The sequence below is a fragment of the Maylandia zebra genome, linkage group LG1 (assembly GCF_041146795.1).
Source record: "Maylandia zebra isolate NMK-2024a linkage group LG1, Mzebra_GT3a, whole genome shotgun sequence".
NCBI lineage: Eukaryota > Metazoa > Chordata > Actinopteri > Cichliformes > Cichlidae > Maylandia > Maylandia zebra.
In genome coordinates this window covers 24,675,022-24,689,469 of record NC_135167.1, presented here as the reverse complement: position 1 = coordinate 24,689,469, position 14,448 = coordinate 24,675,022, and the positions used below count along the sequence as shown (strand labels likewise).

The window sequence follows — 14,448 nt, the reverse complement described above, 5'->3', positions numbered from 1 at the left end:
ATTATAATATGTAGTAGATTTTTTTTTAAAAAGCTGTATATTAGGTTTCACATTGCCACTTACCTCACTTTATAATTTCACGTGTAACATTTAAATTATCTGTTATGGCATCAGGTGAAAGATTCCTACTTCGTGTTTAAGGTGGGCCTTTTTTGGAGTGTAATGTGCTCTGAGTGCTAATAATGATAGCAATAACGTCTTTATCAGTGAGATGCTACAAGATTGGCATACTTAGGCAGGGCAATTCTAACAAAACAATATAAATCTGCTAATGTGAGTTTGTACAGTAGACTTTACTGATAAGTAATAAATGACACAGACACCAGATTTGCATTAATAATTGTTTCATTTGGTTACTCGGGGGAAAACACATCACATTTTCACCATTCATTCAATTGTTTTATGTACACAAATAACAGGCTTATTTTAATACTTTTAAAATATTTGTACAAAATACACTGTTCTCCCTTTTATAATATGTGTTTATCTGAAGAGGCATCTGACTGCAAAACATCAGCAGATGTGCATTGTTAATTTGTGATCACTTGACAGGCTTATCGAGGGCTTGTTAATATTATTGCATGCTGAAACACCGTTATTGCATAATTCATTCCTTTTATGGGTATCGGGGTTGGAGGAGTCATACCCACACCAACTTCGCTGGGAATTCTGGGAAGGTTTGAATGAAAGTTATAATAAATATGAGTTTCATAAACCTGAGGAGAGTTAGTAACCTGTAGGGGGAGGAAAACCTGAAAGAGATTAAACCCAGGCTGCTCTCTTAATATTTTTTTACTGTTCATAAGACATCTGGGGAGAATAGATTGGCAAAATCTTCTTGAAAAGAAACAGTGATTGTATATGAGAGGAAAGAGGGGATACGCTACGTCAGGCCAAGAGTGAAGTAACAGTGTCTTCAGTATAATTACAGGCAGTGATCTGCCTTTCCTGACCTGTAACACTGTTTGATCAATTGGCAACACAACCCATCATGTCAGTCACATGTGTCCACACTGACAAAAACAAGCACTCACCCACATAACAGACACACACACACCTCATCCAGCTCAGATACACAGCAAAATTTCCGTATGACAAGATAGAAAACAGAGTCAAATTGTTGAGTCAAATTGTTGTCCTTATTTGACCCACCCAAAAAACAAAAACATATAATTGGATTAGTTGCTCAGCTGTTTTACAAACAGTACAGTTATTTATTTTTTTAATATATTTATATATATATTTCAAAAATGAACTTTAGAAAAGTGATAACTGGCACTGTTTGGGATCCTGTGACCATGGGGGCGAACACCCGCGAGGCTACATAAGCACATACTTGGATTCGGAAAATACAAAAGTCGTGGTTTGTAGTCGCTTGCAGAGGCTGCTGTCTACACTTCACATGCACTGTCGGAGTGAAAGACAAAAAATGCGTCCGCCTTTGCGAAAGCGTGGGACAACACAACACAGCTGGCTAGCAACAATAAATCCTGTACCTTCAATAGATGGTGAGGCGCTTCACAGCAGGTAGCTTTTCAGTGGAATGCATATAAATAAGAGTTCAAACGACAAGGTATGGAGGGAGTGGGAGGCTAACTCACAGAAACAAAAGAACCACATTATTATTAGGTAACCAGCGGGGCAACACAATCAGTCACACTCTATCCATTTCACAATTACAAACTAAGACAGGTTAAAATGTTAGTTTGTGTAATAATTAGAAGTGTATCTGAAAATAAAACATCCCTGTTAATGATCTCATTTGTGATAGCTGAAGGGGGTAGACTGGCTTTTACTTATTTTCCTGCTTACACAGGAGTGAAACAGGCCTCTGAGTTAATGTCAAGCTGTGGGGCCTTAGCCCACACTGTGTGTCGGGGAAAAGTGTCTTTCCATTTCATCATTAAAGCTGCTTTTCTGACATTAATTATATTTATCCACCATAAATGGACAGTGAGTGATGAAAATTGTGTCTTATGACACAAAACAGTTGCTCTGCTGTAGTTATTAAAGCCAGTTTTGTACTGGACTACACTGTACTCAGCGTTCTCTAATATTCTGTCTCCCTTTCTGTTTGTATCAGTATAACATACAGTAGTCCACTACACTGTACAGCTGTACCTGTAAAAGGACTTGTTCTGTCACGTGCACATTTTCTGCATCTAAAGAAACTGGTTTTGAATGATGTAATTTAAAGCATAACCTGTGCGGGCAAGGGGAGGGGGAAATGCCAACCTGGGTACTGGTTACATGACGACCAAATGACAGACCAAAGCTTTAAAAACAAAACGTGGAAAACTCTTTTAAAAGGGTTTAAAATGTGGGCTAAAACTGTGTGTGGAGAGATTTTCGGTAGCTTAAATGAAGTCACTTGGACTGTGAATGGGCCCGACGATCCCTTTGTTTGTTTTTTTGTGGCTCTCCCTGAACTTGTATCCCGAAGACGCTGGGGGGAGAAGCTTGAAAGTGAAAGGTACACAAGTATAACATCACCCGCAGAGGGGATAAGCTGCAGTCATTCCTTCTCGTCTGGAGCTTCGTCCGTCAGACGGCATATGAAAGGTAACAATTTCAACAACATTTAAAATAACCGCACACAAATCAAAGAGGTAAAAGTCGCTTTCTGAAAACTGTGCTGTGAGGCTTGTTCGTCCGAAGATTTGGAGGCGATTAAAGTGCGTGCTGGTCACTGTCAGAACTGTCCAGTGAAAACCTTTGTTCTCTCGTCACGTCATGTAAAGGAGACGGTTACCTCTTCACTCATATCCCTCCTTTCCTCCACAAGTGCTCCTCTTTTTTCTCCTCTCTCTCTTCTAAAAGTGAGGTCTGTTTGTCCGAATGTGTAGCGATGCACTTTGAGAAACTGCAGGTAGGTCCATATACGCGGCTCTTGGAGTTTGGCAACGAGTCGTAAAGTTGTCATTTTCTCAAAACAGGATCAGATCGGGGTGAAAGGTTGCTTTGCTTCCACAAGCGTCTTAAGGAAGTTATTTTAGACAAGGGAAATGCTTCAAAACTCAATACCAGACACAGAGCTCAGTTTCAGTGGATTTTTCTGCAGTAGAGAAAAATATGCTGGTTTTGTCCATCACAGAAACCGGATCCAGGGCTGTGGCTAGATGGAGTAGGTGGAGCTCTCAGACTGCTGGCGGATGTAGCACTGGAAACTCTTGTCTCCAATCGGATGCTCTCTGAGGACAAAGAAAAGGGAAAAAATATGTGACTGCAGTGTTCTGAACTAGTGCCTCCACTTTGTTAAAGATACAATAAATGCATTCATCTATAACTTAACCTCCTAATACAACACAAGCAGTGCACGTACTGGCTGCCTATCTTTGTCTTCTTGAACTTGTCGCGTTTGTACTTGGTGTGCTGCTGTTCCAGCGTCTGCACGGCTGAAATGATCTGCTTCAGGGTTTTGTAGGTCTCCTGGGGGTCGTCTATGACGAAGGTGGAGTACTCCTCCTGCTCGGGGCCGTCATATACCGACTTACTGCCGCAGGCCTCTGCAGCGGGAAACGGAATGAGAGACGGAAATGTGAAAAAACACAAATGTGGGAAGTTTGAAAAAAAAAAAAAAACATGCGCTTGGCATTTAACCTTGCATCTTGATCAGTTTGGTCATGTATGTGCTGAACAGAGAGTAAATCCTCTCGGTCTCTCTGTCACCATCTACATCCAGCTGGATGTTTGCCGGGAGGCCGCTGAAAAAAACGAAGCGTGCATGGAATGAGAGAGAGCGGAAACAAAGCACAGGAATGTGAAGCTGCGCAGATGTTAGCAACTTTATGTACCCGGTGCAGGGCGTACACCCGGGAGCCGTGTCTGCTGAGAGCTTGCAGCACAGCCAGTGGCCGTTGAGGTAGGCTGAGGGGTGGTAGGTGCTCAGGCGTTTGCGGTTGCACTGGCTGACTTTGGTCAGGATGTCGATCCAGTCGCGCGCCTCTACGCAGTTATTGGCCTGGATGTAGAGCGCCCGCTCTGGCTGAATGACCTGGAACATCTGAAGGAGGAGTGTGGGAAGAAAAGAGTGCAAGTTAGGTAAGAAAGTAAACACTTGTAGGAGAGATTTGGGCCCAAATGCTCAAACCCTCAAATATTTCACAAGGGCTCACAGGGGGTTCCTTACATTTTTCATTTTGAAAGACTCCTCCTCCAGCCGCTCTACAGCCAGAATGTTCTCTATGGGAATGCTGCAAAGAGCTCCCTCACCTGGTGGGAACAGGAACAACATCAGACATGGAACTGTTGAGGTAATAACAAACTGGATTGTTATGACTGTCATTGAGATGCGTAGTATGGTGTAAATACACATTTTATTTGACCTGTTCCGTCCAGCTTCTTTTCTTGTTAGGCTTTCTGCTTTGTGGCAAATTGTCGTGATAAGGAGTTGTAGTATTTTCATATGGACTTTTTTTTTTTAAAGAAAAAAAATTGTTTTACTCATATCGTAAGTTTTTAATCTAACAGTTAAAAGAGACAATTGGCTACCATTTCTAAGATGTTTAATTTGTTACACTTTACACCCATGCAGATTGTTGAGATCAGTTTTAACATCAATTATAAGCTTGTGACTTCTCTTTGTAGGATGATATTTCACCTTTCTTCATTACGTAACCATTTAAAAATCAGAAAGAGATCTACATATGTGGAAGATCTAATACAAAAGATGATATTAGAAAGCACAGCTGGTTTATTCCACATCAGTTCATGAAATGAGTTCAGCCTGCCAGGCCATGTCAAGATGTTGTCTAGGTATGAATGTGAGAGTGAATGAATAGTGGTATTGTAAAGCGCTTTGAGGGGTTCCGAAAAGCACTATATAAATGCAATCCATTATTATTATTATTAGGTAGGATGATGTTTGAGCAGCTCCCAGAAGATAATTTTAAGCTATATTTCCAAATCTCTATCTCTATTTTTATGGCCTTTATAGACTTTTATCAGCAGGATGCACTCATAGGAAGTCATATGGTTTAACAAAGGAAGTTGATAACCACCATTGTGATTCCCATTTTTCTAAGTAGTATAGCCCTCTGCTTAAGGAATTTGAAAACTGCTCATGTATGTGTGTTCAGTAACCTAATATCCTCCACATATGTTGGATGATGAGTATGCAGATTTTGTCCCATGTCCCCACCATCCTGATGATACACAATCAGGTGAGTAAACAACGTTACTGGGATCACGAGCAGATCACAAGAGCGCACCTTTCGTTCTGTGGTAGGTGAATTCGTGGTTGGTGAGACGAAACCATCTCTTCTTGAAGTTTTTCATTCCAAACCGGTTTCTCCCCTGGGCTCTCTTTATCATGAACCTGTACAAAAATGGGAAAGAAAAATACGAGATGAGCATTTTTATTTCTTCACGCCGGAAAGTGTGCTACCTAAATGTGTAAGACGAAAAGCTATTTGTAAATGCCATTTTATTCGCTTAAAAGGGATCGGCTGCAGTCCTCTATTAATCATTCCAGTTACATGCTGGCAGTTATTTGAATTAACTGCTGCTGTACATGTTTTTTTTTTTTTTTAAGTACAGTACAGCTCTCATAGATCATGAGCCTATGAGTCAAAAAATGAGATGGGTCAGCAGGTAAAGGTACCAGTGTTTTTGCATATTTTACCCCAGCACCAACAAATTGTGCATAAATCACTGACTAAAACAGGATTCTAGTGATTTATTTCCAGCCTTCCATATAACCACTGATTTCTCTTTATTCCATTTCATTATGAAAATATACATGCTAGAGATGAAATGCAAGAAAAATGATGCATGACATCATCAGCACTCATTTTTTAGGGAATAAGCCAATCAATTTCTTAGTTGTTTAAAAGTTATTGTATTTTTTAAAGTTTTGTAAAACTGTGTTTACATGTCACTCTCTTTTGCGCCTTAATGCCATCAATATGATGTAAATATCCAATATAATGGATTAGATATCTTCAAGGATGTATTCTGATTTCTATAAACTGACATTCACATTCAATTAAAGGAACCAGTGGTTGCCTGTTGCTTGAAATCATTGTATTAAAATGTTTCTAATGTTTTGTGAAAGACACAATTCATTGTTAAAACATGTAAAACCACTGGTATGCTCCTTTTAAGGATAGTAAACAGCAGAAGGTTTTCATTTTTGCGTTTTAGGGGCCAAAGGTCATGTGAAATACAAAAGCACCAACACTTTCCCACAACACAATTTGAACTCTTTACTACAGAGTGAAGAACATGCTGGTCTCACACCTGCTGCAAGCTGTGTTGGAAACTCAGTTGTGTTTAGTAGCGATATGGTCACAGTCTAGACTCTAGAGTAAGGACATAAAGGGTCAGGATGGGGGCAGATATGTGATCCAAGAAATGCTCACACAGTAGTCCACCTGACATGTCTGTCAGGTGGAGTCAAAACCCCTTTGTCATCAACAACTCAAATTTTAAGTCAGTCTTTACTATTTACTTGCCATTTATCAGTCAGCTAATACATTTACCAGTTATTGGTCACTATGTCTAGTAATGAATTTTAGCTGTTTGTTGTGTTTAACAACAAACTGTGTTTACTTATTTGCACTGTTAGCAAACAATTAAGTTATATTTAGCTATTTTGACTGTAAATTCATACTTTTAGTTAACAATTTCAACAACTAACCATATTTTTAGTTAATAATTTCTAACCATTTGGTCATAATTTAAGCTAACACCCAATTTAATAGCTGTTCATTATGTTTAGTGACCAATATTATCTTTTTGTTTCATGTTTATCCATACCATTAGCTAACAATTAATTTTTATTGAGCTAATTTTATAAAGTTATTGCAATTTTAAATCCGGTTTTAATTAACACTTTCATCATGAATCATTTTAGTCAAAATTTAACCATGATTCTATTTAACAGCTATTTAGTTTAGTACCAGTGTTTACCAAAAGCTGTGCTTGTTAATCTGTACCATTTAGCTAACAATTGACCTTTAGTTTAACTGTTTAGCATGCTTAACCATAAACTGTGGTAACTTCATATTGTTAGCTAGCGTTTAACTTAAACTGAGGCATTTTAACTGTAAAGCCATAGTTTTCGCTAACGATTTTAACTGCTAACCTTTTTTTTTTAAACGAATCATTCCCAACCTTTTAGTTATAGATTTAGCTATGACTCTATTTACCAGCTACGTATTGTGTTTAGTGACCAGTGTTTGACTAGAAGCTGTGCTTGTTTAACCATATAATTAGCTGACAACTAACTTTTATTGAGCTAACTTCACTATAAATCAAATTTTTAGCTAACAATTTAAATTGCTAACCACATTTTTAACGACTGACTTGACTACCTTTTTAGTCATATTTTAGCTCACTCCATTCAACAGCTATTGATTATATTTAGTGACCAATTTTAACAGTTTTTCATGTTTAATTGGAAACTTTGCCTTTTTATCTGTAATGTTAAGTCAGAGTCTTACTCAGTTGTAGCTTGCTATTTTAACTGTAAATGCATATGTATAGCTAATAAATAAAATTGCTTAATCTTAATTTTGTCATATCCAAAGTTTCATCATTTTATAGCAGTATCCGGTTGTTCAGTCTGACGTCACTAGCCGTGTCTGGACCTAAACTCCGCTGCAGGTCCATATATCAATCGATCACTATGGCATTACTGAGAGTTGAAAAACTGTCTAAAGTCTTTCATCTTTAATAAAATGATCAGCGTTCTGCTCTACCAGGTGTAACAATTGAGTTTAACATCCAGGCATCCATGAAAACGGAATTTATGACATTTAACGGAGTTAGAAGTTAGCAGGGAGTTAGCTCGCTAGCTTCTAAATACAATATAGCATGTCCTGACTGCGGGGTTTTGGAAACAAATTAAAACGTACAGCTCTGCTATCACTTCCAACATAAATGAAGACAGAAAACTAAACAGCTAGCCCAACTGAAGTTGGGCTAGCTGGTATATAATGATGTGCTACGTGACCGCTAGCGACACAGCTATGTTAGCATAATATAAACAAGCTAACTTTTTTCCACTCGATAAAAGTTAACGTGAGTGTTCTCGGTGGTCAGGAACAAATGTAATCGCATGGCAGGATGCTGTAAAAGGACCAAACTTCAGCCAGGAGAACAACTGAGATAATCCATCCACAATACGAGGTTAGTCATTCATATACTGCTGCATGGGCTGGGCTGTAGTTACATCCTAAGGTTTTAAAAACTGAGCTTAAATAAATGATTAGCGGTAATAAAAGCTGAGGGAGGTCAACAGTGATCACTGACTGTTTTAGGAGCTTTTTGAGATTAAATAGAAGAAAATACATAACATTAAACATGTTAACAACACAAAAGCCATATTAAACGCAGACTACTTTAGGCCCGGAAGTAGGATTCATCGCGTCATCACTGAACAACCGGATAGCATTTGCCAATTTATACTTTTTGCAATTATTTTAGCTAGCTATTTCCCCTTTTGACAATTACTTTGAATTATTTTTTACTATTTTACTATAAACTTTTAACTAAATGAAATATAAAATATAATTTTTGTTTTGTTTGTGTTTTAACTTTAATAAAATACACCCTCTCGTGACATACTGTACCCTTGGTTAACAATCACTGCAGTAACCCACCCCTGCGGTCACACTAAGCATGTCTGGCATTTGGAGGAACAACAAATTATGGCCATCAACACTGGTTACACTTCCTAAGTAAGCAGGCTTAAATGTGTACACTTTACTTTATACCATTACAGCCAGTGTATTTGTCGGTCTACTGCCATGTAAATGCAGAAAGATTAAAATCCAGAGCAGATAATAAGAGTTTCAGATAGTACAACAAGACAGACCACTTGTATACAGGTCAGATATAAAGTAAAGTGCAGCAGCATCTACCACAGCGCATGATGTTGGTGGGAGAAAAAAAAATACCCGGACTGATTTAGGTGGGGACACAGTGCACAAACAGTAGGGGGGTCTCAAGGGGCAAAGCCTTTATATAGAGAATCTCTTACCTGCCCTTCGTGCCTTTTGACCCCTTCCCATCAACCCTCTTTATAGTGAGTTTTACACTCCTACGCACAGTTGCAGAAACAAAAGAGGGTGGGGATGCTGGTGAGTGAATTGCTGGCACAACTAATGTCAAATGGAAACTCTCCTCCTCTTTAATGCCTCATTAGAAACATCAGAACAGCCAACGTGTCAGCACAAAAGAATCTGTTTACTACCTCAGATGGAGCTTTTCCGGAAATGTTTACTTTAAGGAGTCAGGTATGTAAAGGCTGAATCTGCTTCACTGTAACGCAAAGGTCTAGTCTTACAGTCAGATTAGGTTAGTTTTGCATAAAGACGGGAAATGGGGGATCAGACTTATCGGCTGCACACCCATGATGTGATCTCACATTCCACCACACCCCAAAGACGGATTGAGATCCAGGGAGGGTGGAGGGCATTTTAATATAGTTTAATACAGTGAACCCATTGTCATGTTAAAGAAACTAATGATGATTTGAGCTTCATTACATGGTCAAATATGGGCAGCAGCCTCCAGCAGTCATCAGAAGATGGTCAGATCAATGTTTGATGTATTGTGTGTTTAGAGATGCTCTTTTGCATGCCTTGATGTTGCCGTTCCATTGGCTTAAATTAGTTCTTGATTAGATATTTGCTTTAATGGACAGTTAAACTGGTATACCTAATAAAGTGGCCACTGTGGATATGACCACCTATCTAACGAAGAAGAATCTCGGAGGAGAAGTATTGGAGCTGTTTATAGTCTGCACCTTAAAAAGTTTTAGAAAGCAGGCTCCTTACCCCTCTTTGAGCATGATTGGCGTCTCAATGCTCTTTTGATCCCATTTTCCAGACGTGGAGATCAGATCCAAGAACTGTGGAGGTTAAGCGTAAGAAGGCCATCAATCAAAACGTTTATTGCTGTGGTAAAAGTCTGGGTCGGGCTCATGTGCCATCCCAGTTTTTTTATATCTGTAAAATGAATGCTTTCACATCATTTTATTCACTCATTTATTATCTGTTCATCTGTGTTTATTCTACTTGTGACACGCAAGACTAAAAGACTATTTGATCGTGTGTGTGCTGACAGGCAAAAATTCACTGAATGCAAGAAACGTGAAAGAAAATCAAAGATCAAACACTCACATTCTTCACAGCGTCTGCATATTTCTGCTCGTTGAAGTAGTCGTAAAAAGCAGCCATGTAAGACTCTTTGAAATTGGCCTTGAAGGACACAAAAAAAAGTATGTAAAGAGACAAGAGGTCAGCATTTTTGAACACTTAGACTGAAATACAAAGGAAGTCCAGCTCAGAGACAGGAACGAAAACAGAAAAACTGCACGCTGAGCTGAGAAACTCACAGATTTTGACTTGGCAAGACTCCCCAGGGTCTGGATCGTCTTAGATATGAGGGTGAGGGTTCTCGAAGTGGCAGGGTCCTGAGGGCAGGAAAGGGCGAATAAAATAAAATTCTCAAGCAGGACCAGAGCACAAAAAAGTAAAGCAGGAATGTTTAAACTTGGTTAGCTCTGAATCATGAAATAATTGCCAAAAAAAATATTTTGTTCTTTATTAAACTTTTATTACATTAATAAAAATGAATAATATTTGCTACATCTGGCTCATAAATATAAATAAATATGGCAAATAATAAATCTGTCAGCACAAATAAAAGTGTAAAGCTCCAGAAAAAGATCTGGTATCTCACTGCAAACTTTTCTGTGTTTTAATTGTTATTGTTTATCTACAACTTAGTTATTTTTGTGTACTATAAAGGCAGTGGTGGAGGTCTTTATTAGTAGGAAAGGCTGTAAAAACTATTAAAAAAAAACACAGTTAAAAGGTCCAAATCCATGCCTCCCCTTCCCATTTTCCAAAGCCGTCCAGTGGGTCAGACTGGGGTCTTTGCTGGACCGATTCTGGCCCCCAGGCCTTATTTATGACACCCCTGCACTAGGCATTAAAGGGTTAACCATCAAACTCACCGGATGGTGCGGTCGTAGATGGAACAGGTTTGGAGAGAGGATGGCTGGAGCGAAAAAACGGAGGAAGATGAAACTGCTCACTGCTGTGTATCGGACGTCTTGGTCAACTAGAGAGCAGAAAACAGAAAGTTTTGATTAGACCTGTTCTGAAAGTCCACAACTTCACAAAAACAGGACTGATGCAGGATATCCACACAAAGAAAACATGTAAAAGCTTCTTCGTTCTGAATGAATGCAGTGCCATGTAATGGCCAACAGGAGGCAGCACAGTATAAGAGACACAGTTCATAATGTGTTACAGATGACCTTAAGGGTTGTAAAGGAGGTTTAAGTGTTTAACAGAGCATAAAAAGCCTTTCTGTTTCTGAGTGAATAGAAAAAAAAAGTGTCCTTGGACATCTTGCACATCCTTTACCATCCTTTATTTCCTGTTTCATATTAGCAGCTTTTTTCATCCCCCTCTAAGCCATTCATTCTCCAGGTTACCTTGGAAACGAGTGGCAGCAGACTCTCGCAGAGAGAAGAAGATATCACACATGACGGTGGGACAGCGAACACCAGAGGTTGTGATAACGTTGAAGATGCGGTCTACATAGTGACGAAGGTTTTCCTGAGGTGTGAAGAGCAGGAGTCAGAAAACACGCACCGGCACAAACTAACAGACTTCTTTGGTTTCTCCTTCTTACCCTGTTCGTCTCCAGGTTTTCTGACTCTTTGAGCTTGACGGGGTCGATTTCACAGGGCTTGTGTTCAGTGCAGATCTGCAGCGAGTTAGAAAAGCGTGCGATTATTATTTCATGAGAGATTTTTCAAACGTAACTCGGGGAAATGAAAAACGTGTTGACATCAAAGTGTCACACCTCATCTATAATTGGCTTGAGCGTGACTTGGAGATAGTGCATTCCTGCCAGCTTCATGGTCTCATCGATGCACTTAGAAGTCAGCGAGTTTCCCCTGAAAATGGTGTTTGGATCCCTGCGAAAAGAACAAAAAAGTGAGAATTTGGAGTGAAAACAAACAAATACTGGTCTAAAAGTTGTAATGAGTCACTCACTGTGTGCGGTTAATTTCAGCATGAGCAATGGCGCTGATGAAAGGCACTATTTTGCCGTAATGAAGAAAGAGACGCACGAGAGGGATGGCGGCTTCTTGCTTCTCTCGACACACCTCCCCGAGAGTATGAGCTGTGGACGCTGAAACGGGCTGAACACAGAGGAGGGGGGTTGAGAAACGGCGGTTAGCAGCACGATTAACAGTACTTGAGTGGGGGGGAGGGGTTAGCAGAGCAGGTGCACACACCTCGACATTAGCGGAGTGCAGCAGCAGATCTCTGAGCGGAGTGTAGTGTTCGGAGGGGAAGACGTGGTCCTCGGTGTAAACGATGTTCAGACGCAGAGAGCCGAGCTCATCAACCTTCACAGACTTCCCCCCGTTCTCCCTGGGCTGCAGAAAGTACCTGCACAGGAAAAAGTGTCGTTTTATAACATCTTTAAAACTAGACTGGATTAAAAACGGACAGTTGTAACATGTAATCCTAAAGCGAGGACTGGGTGGAGGGTGGAATGTGTGCCCTGTTTTTTTCTCACCATGCGTCGTGTACTCCGGCCTGACCCAGGACCCGCAGGGGCACACGCACACCTCCCAGAAACTCATCCCCAAACTTCAGATTGCTGGCGTTCCACAGGTCCACCCTGAACACAAAGAGCATGGAACCGATCAAACACCAGAGAGGCTTGACGCCATGCCAAGTTCAGCGCTGATCCCGGCACAGACAAGACAGCAAACTGACTCACCTCAGCGCCAGTTTGTCAACATCCTCCTCTTCAACGTCAAACTGCCGCTTTGTGTAGCTCAATGGCCGCGTTACCTAGAAATGGAGAAAGTTTCAATTTGTTTACATCCTATTTAAAAAAAACGATTTTAAATCATTTTGGGTGCAAAAGAGGATCTCGCTCACGCTGGTTTGGGGCAGTAAGAAAAGACATTTTGAAGCAATGAAACAAAAAATCTGATCACATGACAGAAATATGATGGATGGGCTATGTTAGAGCGAGGGGGGAGGTGCTGCCAGCTGAAAGCATGACAGGCAATGCACAGTTGTGTTCATGTGGTGGTTAGGAATAAATAGGACGTTCTTGTCGGCTAGAAATCAATGGGCCAGATTGTTTGGTTTGTCTGAATCAATCACAGTCTTGTCCTGCTGTCTGCTGGTGCTGCAACGAGGAGGCCACGGCAGAGTAAGTTCCTCAGCGAGAAGGAGGAGCAAACACAAAAATGTCAGAGTGAGCGAGGGTTAACGGGGTCAGTGTGATAGGGGGTGTATGAAAAATATCTTTACATATAAGCTAATGCAAAGAGAGTGTTTTTTTTTCCAAAGAACATTTTTCTAATTTGTTCACATGTAACATTGCTAAGCTGTGCTGCCATGTTTTTTTTTCTCTCTAAAAAAAGCTTTTTTCCTCTTGGATCATTGCAACGCTCTGACCTTGGGGTGAATTTGCTGGGACGTCCACTCTTATAAAGATCGTGGCATTGTGCAAACATAGATTTTCCAGAAAGGCAAACAGCTAAAACTTCTGCTTTTAAAGAGGTGATCACACTTGCTGATGATCAGTTAATTGAGTGGATTTAATTAACGGCACCTTGATGATACTGACCGAGAAGTAAGGTTGTACTTAGTCTTTCACATGAGTGCACGAAATCCCGTGAAAACTTTCTGTTTCACATGACTGTAGCTTGTTGATACTAACTATACATTAGCTTGTTAGCATTTGTTTATTAGCCACGCTTGTTTTTGTAAAAGTTACAATGTCTGCTTTATTTCTACAATTAGTAATCACAGCTCAAACCCCCCCGCCCCCAATTATTTATCTTATGCCTCCCCTCAGTTCCTGTCTTTTTAATGCCTCGCTGCCTGAAAGCCCACTTTGGAAGCAAACCTGCTCCTAAACTTCCAGCAAACATGCCCGAGTGAGCTAACAGGATATTATGTCAAAAACAGAGTGATAGCAAACACCTGGCATTGCCACACTGCCCCAAAGCCTTGGAGTCAATAGCTATGAGGGCTCTACGTAGTTATGCTCTTCATACAGACCACAATTTACTATCTTAGATTCTAAAAATCAATAATTCAGCTCGTGTTTAATGTATGTGAAGCCTGTGCAAATACCACTGCTCATTCAGTGGGAGGAACATATGAGGTTCGAGGTTTTTCACTAGCCATGAAAACCTCTAACTTGATACAAAAATGAGGTGTTGTTCACGAATAGTTATCAGTAATTTGGGAATAACCCCTCCCCAAGTAAAACACAATAGTTTAACTCATCAATAACCTCGTTCAAGTGTAATAAAGAGAATTATAAGGTCAATGGCCTTTCAGAGGAACTGGGATTGTGAATCAGGCCACATTTTACATGAAACTGGAAAATTGACAATTACACTTATTTGTATTGTTAATATATATATTTTTTCATTTCTTG

At 40.0% G+C, this 14,448-nt stretch overlaps 1 protein-coding gene across 2 annotated transcripts in view; it reads right to left on the bottom strand.

The window, feature by feature from the left end:
- Positions 1-327: 327 nt before the first annotated feature.
- The window catches only part of rasa3 (RAS p21 protein activator 3), a 41,635-nt gene continuing 27,514 nt past the window's right edge, over positions 328-14,448 (bottom strand). The window contains exons 8-25 of one of the 2 annotated variants that reach the window (XM_004543333.5): positions 12,763-12,836; positions 12,556-12,660; positions 12,269-12,425; positions 12,024-12,172; positions 11,830-11,944; positions 11,656-11,730; positions 11,456-11,579; positions 10,970-11,076; positions 10,346-10,423; positions 10,131-10,208; positions 9,786-9,859; positions 8,987-9,046; positions 5,211-5,317; positions 4,130-4,212; positions 3,795-4,003; positions 3,601-3,704; positions 3,323-3,506; positions 328-3,191 (exon numbers count right to left, since the gene is read on the bottom strand). In XM_004543333.5, coding sequence (XP_004543390.1) covers positions 3,116-3,191; positions 3,323-3,506; positions 3,601-3,704; positions 3,795-4,003; positions 4,130-4,212; positions 5,211-5,317; positions 8,987-9,046; positions 9,786-9,859; positions 10,131-10,208; positions 10,346-10,423; positions 10,970-11,076; positions 11,456-11,579; positions 11,656-11,730; positions 11,830-11,944; positions 12,024-12,172; positions 12,269-12,425; positions 12,556-12,660; positions 12,763-12,836 — 1,959 coding nt within the window. In that variant the 3' untranslated portion in view covers positions 328-3,115. The remainder of the gene's footprint in view (positions 3,192-3,322; positions 3,507-3,600; positions 3,705-3,794; positions 4,004-4,129; positions 4,213-5,210; positions 5,318-8,986; positions 9,047-9,785; positions 9,860-10,130; positions 10,209-10,345; positions 10,424-10,969; positions 11,077-11,455; positions 11,580-11,655; positions 11,731-11,829; positions 11,945-12,023; positions 12,173-12,268; positions 12,426-12,555; positions 12,661-12,762; positions 12,837-14,448) is intronic. The other variant, XM_004543334.5, reaches the window with a different exon arrangement.